This window comes from Tigriopus californicus, chromosome 9, assembly GCF_007210705.1.
Source record: "Tigriopus californicus strain San Diego chromosome 9, Tcal_SD_v2.1, whole genome shotgun sequence".
In the NCBI taxonomy this organism is placed as follows: domain Eukaryota; kingdom Metazoa; phylum Arthropoda; class Copepoda; order Harpacticoida; family Harpacticidae; genus Tigriopus; species Tigriopus californicus.
Genome location: NC_081448.1, coordinates 9,445,145 through 9,452,637, shown reverse-complemented (window position 1 = coordinate 9,452,637; position 7,493 = coordinate 9,445,145). Strand labels below are relative to the sequence as shown.

Genomic DNA, 7,493 nt, shown 5'->3' with positions numbered 1-7,493 from the left:
CAACCAAACTGTGTTCCCCGTGTTCCTCTTCCTCTTCCGCGACCGTGTCAAGCGCCTTCCGTACTCTGCGCCTTTTTGCGAGTCTTACCTTCTTGTTCCCATTTTCCAACCGCTCTTCAGTTGCCAAGAGGCCGTTTGTTTCCGAAGAACGATCACTCAACCTCTCTTAGAAGTCTTGCAGGAACATGCGAGGATCTGTGACCTTTGGCAATTCTCAATTTTCTGCTCATCAAAAAGCCTCTACAGATGAATGTTACCTTTTTATCATTTCCAATACGATTTTACTCCATGTTCACTATTCAGCCTCGATAACGTTGCGAATCAAATTCGGTACCCATGTACCATTCATCAAGTACTGCAATGTGTCCTTTTTTCACATCTTACCAGAGATTTGGGATTTGGCAAGCTCCGTATGTAGGATCGTACATAAACGAGAAGCAGAAAGGATCGGATTCTGCAATTGATTTTTACGATCACCAAAGAGATGCCAATCAGGGTGACGCAGGCCATATCAAGCCGGAAAGCGAGCTCGAGCTTGAAAATACATGTACGTACACCATCATGCCAGGACGAAATACAAAAAAACGGTTTGAAATGGTTTGCCTTGGAATCCTTAAAGTTTCCAATCCTTATTTTACACTTCTTCTCAGTAGCCTTATCCTCACTCAAATTGGTCACACCTTGCCAAGGATCATGGAAGATTGGAGTAACCCGCCAACCCTTCGCAACATTTAGAGAAGCGATTCATTCAATAAGAGGATTCGTCAAAGAGCGATAACGCGAACAAGCAAGTAAGCAAGCATCCATCCATCGGGATGATGAAGAGGGGAGGAGGAAGGAAGGAAGGAAAGCACGCTGAGAGATCCACCCTCAAAGAGGAAGGCAGGAAGGATGCTTCTGCTCTACCAACCAACGTCAAGAGGGTGAATGGCAGAGTACGTAAGGGTTGTTGGCTCCTCGATACACTGTGGTACGCTTGGTGCGTATCATGGCCAGGAAGCTTAGAAGCGAGTCGAGATGATCGAAGCGTAGGGTGGTTTTGGACCAGAATGTGTGTGCCAAATGATCCAACCAGGAGTTAAAGAGGGAACACGTCGACTTGAAGAGAGCCATTGGCAAAGGGTACTCTCATAGAGTATGATGGAGGCTGGATACAGTATATATACAGTATATGCGAGTGCGCCATCACCAGAACCTTTTTTCCCCCTGATTTTTGATCTTAATGAACGGGAAATCCGATTCGAAATGAGACTGGCGTATCCGGCTCAAGACATTCCGAGGACTACGGGTACTTTATTCCAGAACAAGTTAGGTACAAGAAAAGCCAGACAGCCGAGATCCGGAGATCCAATCTTGAGAATTCAATTCCATTCTCTTCAATTGACTTTCCATCCATCTTTTGAATTTTCTCCCTCGTCAGATTACATGTCAAGTGAAATAATCGGATTGAGATGCCGAGCATGACAATTGAGTTCTCCTCTTCCACTTCAAAGAGGCTCCGGTGAACAAAAAATGAACTCAATAACTTCAAACCCAAAACAAGCCTCATCAGTCGTCACGTATCTAGTGGAACTTTTTGATGACTCCTTTCCCCTGATGAGAGGAATCACTTGGTCATAAGTCGACCATCATAATGTCTGTCGCTCAAATGGATAGTGGTTCCAAATGACCAAACCAGGGAGTGCCGTCATGAATGGTTTGGGATTTGAAATATTTATGAGCTCCTGCCACATCAACTCTCACTTCTATGCATAACAGAACGTCAAAGTGTCTGGAACAGATCTACAACTGAATGAAATTTGAAAACATAAATGCCTCGCTTGGACTTAATGAATGCTAAAATGAACCCACCCACCCACCCCCACACGCGGCTAAATTAATGCAACAAAACAATAACTGATCTTCTTCTAGGTAGAAAAAAGGCAACCTCGTAAAAAATACAAAGTTTGGGTTCAAGTAGGTCATGAGTAAGTCTTTATAAGCCAAGATACGTACATCTTTGGCTGCCAAATGAAAACCTTTCCAAAGTTTTTTCCAACTGTATTAAAGAGGCGGAATGTGCCGTAAATGTCAAATAAATCATCCCACGATAACGTTCCCTGCGACACAAATAATGACCCGGTTCGCTCTTGTCAGCCACAAGCTGAAGAGACGAAGAAAGAGTTTTATACGCACACATGAGACAATCGGTAGTTGCTAGGGGCTTGGAACAGAATTATTTGTCGACTAATCGAGTAAAAACAAGTAATCGTATTGCTCTCTCTCCTCTGGTTCCAAGTTCAAGTTCCAACTTGGAAGCAAATGCGTCGAAGATTGCATTTGTCTTTCCGATTTCAAAGTTCCCAAAATTTGAACAATACCCTTGATCGTTTGAATCTTGATATTTTGGAACGAAACTCTCTATAACAAAATCATCAGCCTTGCTTAGGAAACAGATGTGCCTAAGGAACTAATAATGTTTATCCATTGAAAAGAAATTTGAGCCAACTAAATCTAGAAATGTGTTTTTTGTCTAAGGTAATGAGGGCTATGTTCATTGAAGTAAATGATGTTCCCAACACATAAGGAACATTAAGCACCCAAACGAACGCGCCAAAAAGGAGTTTCACTACCTCGTTTGAGGATCTCGAGGGAGGTGGTTGACGCAAAATACTGCCATCGCACATTATTATGCGGCCTGGATAACGTACATTATCATATCATGGGCTGCTCTCTTTTGACTTATGCAGTATAGTATAGCTCGTTTGGTCACTTTCTTGAGCTCTAGTTCAAAGCTACGAGCTTAAATGTGCTATCACAGTTCTACATAATGCATTTTCTTTTAGCGTCCTTTCTCAAGTACAAGAATATGGTTCCCGAAGCTGGTATGAGCTTCCTGTTGAAAACTGCATTCAGCATGTACATTATTCGGGCAAATGAACTTTCTATCTGATAGAAACAAGAGCGGTCTAGCCTTAATTGTGTGACGTGATCATTGTCGAGATTGCCTTGGGTATAATGCATACTTGGCCGGTCTGGAGATTGCTCCCCGAGTTAGAACCACGCACTGTGTTGTTAACTATTTCGTTCTTTGAGCAATTAATTCCAGAACTGATCCTGTGGTTGGCAGCGTGCAGGATCATCATATGTTCCTGAACAATCCCTTGTCCACTGGAATTTGATTTAAGTCGGGCCAAGGCAACGTTGGGGTTTCGAAGCGAGCTGCAAATGGCCGAGGAGGAGTGGAAAAGAAAATTTACGATATCAATTTATCACGTCACTCGCACACAATGTTTCGCATCAATTCCACATCATTTGCAACGCTGTTCCACTCCTTTCGAGGAGCGAATGGAAGAATCTAGACTTGCATGCTGCTCCATACACTCCCAATTCCATGGCACTAGCATCGCTCCACCGAGGAACAACCCTCGCAATAATGTGGATAAGGATGTGGAAACAGTGGTCCAAATTTCATTTCCAACGCCGTACCAACAATGTAGTACATGGTGGTTTTTGGAAATTAATTTCTGTATTTTAATTATGATTGATGACCCATGCACGTGTGAGTTAAAATGTAACTGGCTGGAAGGAGGTGGGTTCAACCTGCGTGAATAAGCTGGAACCTTTGGGATATGTACACGTTCACAAGATGATGTGTCATCATGCATGCTGGCTACACAGCCGTGTTGTATCCATCCCCCTTTCAGCCGCCTTCAAAAATAAATCAATGTCCAATGTTCTATGCATGAAGAAACAAATTGTGAGGAAAGAGGGAACGTGGACGGACCATAGGACAATAGAGAGGTTTTTCTACGAACTATTGCTCTTCTCTTGGGCGAAAACCCAACCTCCCCGTGTCCAGTCGTTCTTATCTCTTCAAGTTTTCTTCTCAAGCCTTTGGTCCAGTTCCGCGGGACATATAAATCCACAAAGCATTTCATGTCAGGCAAACTATTGAAAATGGCCACCACAATGGTCCAATTTCCCAAGGGCTCATTGGTCCCAGACCCGGCTTAGGCTTCCCAAAGACGGAACACTCGCCATTGTGTTCCACTTTTGATTAATTATCTTGTCTACATCTGTCTTCGTTCACGTTTCTTTTGGAAAGTTTTCGTCTTGATCCACGCTCATTCCATCTTGAAAGGGGGTAAGGAACATAAATTAGCTGATTACTTTTGCCGTTTTTTGCACTCGCTTCCATTCTTCATGTTTACAAACAAAGAACTAAGTACTAGTGCATGCAGGTAGCACTTGTAGAAACTCGGCGCTAATACGGCTTATGTTTTCAATTCGAAGATACCCATGAATGGCCACAGCACTCCATTCAATGCATTGCAGACATTGAAAGTTGAGAGACTTAGGGAGAGATAATACGTGTATACATTCATATTCAGGAAGCTTTCAAATAGTATAAGCCGCCCATTACAAATGCTTGAAATTAATCTCAAAATGAATAAGCTCTTTCTCTCCTTCTTCAACGCTCAAATTTAGGATTTTGCCCACGGAGGAAGAAGGATGCGATGTGTGCCGAGGACTGAGCCAAATATCAGAGATAATCACCCACACCTGACAAGGTTCCCATGGTACAAAAAACGGGAAACTTGAAGTGGTTCCAAGGCGCCTGAGAAATTGCGGTAGTTTAGCCAACCAAAATTGGCCAAACACTTTGGTGCTTAATGATACATGACGCTAGTCAAGTGGATAAGAGCACCGATATTACGTTTTCATTTGGTTAAATCAAGAGTTGTTAGTAGAATAGCGTTTGGTTATAAATTCAAAGTTTCGAGATATGTTTCTGAGCTGGCCAAAATATCCTATGCGTATATGAATTTCCATGCCAAGATAACAAATGTCTGCACAGTGATGAGATTGAGACCACTGGTTTGAACATTTCAAAAGCCATTTTGGTTGATATATAAAGCAGCTCCCTTTGAATCTGCTTACTGCCTGATGAATACAAGAGAAAACATTGCAAAGGGACAAACATATATACAGGTTAATGTGTATTGAGGACAGCCAATTGATTTAAATTTCCAAATAAAACTAGTATGTTACTGATTTGTGTATCAGCTCAAAGCATGAAAATTAATTTTGTTTCATTGCTTCCCATTTATTTGCATTGCTTGGGGTACTTTATGAACTTACATTTTAAAGATTTTGCGCTGCTTTCGCTCAAAAATTGATTTCCTTTACCCGTTACTTCCCGTCTTCTAACATAGCGGCTATCGTTTATTTGCAACGTTTGTCCAACTCAGTATTTTTCCCTTCGTTGCTTATCTTTATTATTTCCTTAACATTTTTGATTGCTTGATTTTCTAGGTGTGTTCATCACTTTTGATGTTTTGATGACGGGCCTGGATGGTCCGAATTGTCTCTTTTGGGCCTTCAAGACGCGCTTAACGATGGCGGGCGTGGCCGGAAAATAACTGAGACTTGTTGCTTCCGTTTCCGTTGAGTGATTCCACCATCTTGATGAAAATTACAATTTGAGCTCTATCATACCCACATTCAGAAACGTTCTGCTCTTGCACGCTTCAAATTACTGGTTTGTGCCTGGCTCAAATGCTTTCATCAGGTTAGCCTTTGGTAGCACTGTTTTGGGTGGGTCGAGAACTGTGTCGTTTGACCCACACAAAGGTTAGCCCAGATGCTAGACCAAAAGAGCGCTCTTACAGCTTGCTCAAACCGGTTTAATGTAATGTGCCAGGAGAGAGCGTTTGCATGGCAAAGGGCTGCATATGCGTAGGTTTTCAATTCAGCGTTGGTAAATAATGTAAATGATTCAGATTCACACGAGATATGTCAGGATTACCCAATTCAAACCATAGAGGCCGCAAGGCCTACAGAGTGCATTGCGAGCATGGCAGGCCGATCCGATTCGAGAACGGATGGGTGATGGGGCATGGTTTCTGATCGTAGAAGCGCTGCTTTCAATCGGCTGGAGGGGCACTCTTCCAGTTACCAATTCAGCTCCAGTTAATTTAAAAAAAACACATCAGATTCATTTTACCCTTCTTTATTTCATGTTGAATGATCAAACAACCCATCTGCTCACTGAGTCCGGAGCTTTATCTTGACAATGGGGAAACCAAATATGTTTAAAGTCAACCCCAATCCAGAGAGTGCATCCTAGGCTTTATCGCGCACACAGCTCGGGCTTGCCGGAACAACAAAATCTCGAAGTGATTGCATCTGCATCTGTACCTGTGGTAACGTCTAACCTTCCAGTCCAATCTTTTATAAATTCATCATATATTCAGTTTGCATCAAACCCAATATATTATAAGTATTTCAGCTCCAGTATAGGTGCTCCAAGATCAATTTCTCCTTTTTCTGATTTAATGAAGGATTCAGTAATTCTTAGGTTAATCCTCAAAGTGAGACCAGAACCGGGAAGATAGGTGTCTTATCGCATTGCTCAAGGACGATGAAGGTGCGACATTCCTACACTTTTGACTCAATGAGGGCTTAAAGGCATGCAAGAAAGATCAAGTCCAAATGATGATTTCACATGAACAGCTCTGTAGGTATACTCGGTTGATGCTCACCTCCAGTATATCAACATTGTTCTCCAATAGTTCTAGTGAAGACAACGCTCTCATAAAGATAAAAGGTCAGTTGAAGTTGACAAACGTCGAGTAAAACACGAGGATGATAAAAGCAGAGGATCTAGGCATACAAAACTATTATTTGCTCAAGGTTTAAAGCAAAAGGAGATTAGAACTATCGAGTGCGCCCAAGGCTTATCAGTAATGTTAAAAACCAAAGCATGTTGTTGGGCAAACATTAAAAAAGATTAGAAACACGTCAAACTCAACTATGAAGATATTGGATGTCTCACAAATCTCGCCTTAATATGACTAATATAATTCCCAAATGATATTTTGGTAGGTGGAAAGATTCAGTCTGTCGACTTAAGAGTCTTTCATTTCATTCACATCATTTGTGTACTGACTGACTTTCAAACACGCAAACATCAAGCATTAGATACATTCATAAAATAAATGACATATTAGAGATGATCTGAATTATAAGAACTTATTTGACGACGAGTAGGAATGTGATGTGGAGCTGAATTTTTGGATGGAAGCATAATTGGTGGGGGATTCACGTCGATGAACGGATGCTTGAGGTAGGACCTGATTCCGGGGGTCATTCATGAAAGGCCGATGATCGAGGTTGGCATAGTTGAGGCTGGAGGGCTTCTCGGGGCGAGGAGGGGGCGTATCTACGGAGTTATCGCTCCGAGAATAATCCGGAGGAGACGCCTTAGGGGAGAGGGTCAGGTGGGTGGAACCGTCAATGGGGTATTCCGATACATCTCGGCGGGGTTTCGTTTTAGGGGACTTTTTGGAGGAGAAGGAGGATCGGGGAGAAGATTTGGTGGTTTCCCAAATGGACTTGGTCATGGATCCAGTTCCAATAGGTTCTTGTTTAGCGATGGGTTCGCTGAAAATGAAAGAATACATTTGTTTTAGATGCACTGAAGGGTAATCGAAAACTTTACCATCAAA

At 42.2% G+C, this 7,493-nt stretch overlaps 1 protein-coding gene across 1 annotated transcript in view; it reads right to left on the bottom strand.

The window, feature by feature from the left end:
• Window positions 1–6,879: 6,879 nt before the first annotated feature.
• Window positions 6,880–7,493, bottom strand: part of LOC131886727 (uncharacterized) — a gene marked incomplete in the record, with an annotated part of 2,293 nt that continues 1,679 nt past the window's right edge. The window contains 1 exon segment of the mRNA XM_059235128.1: window positions 6,880–7,428. Coding sequence (XP_059091111.1) covers window positions 7,414–7,428 — 15 coding nt within the window.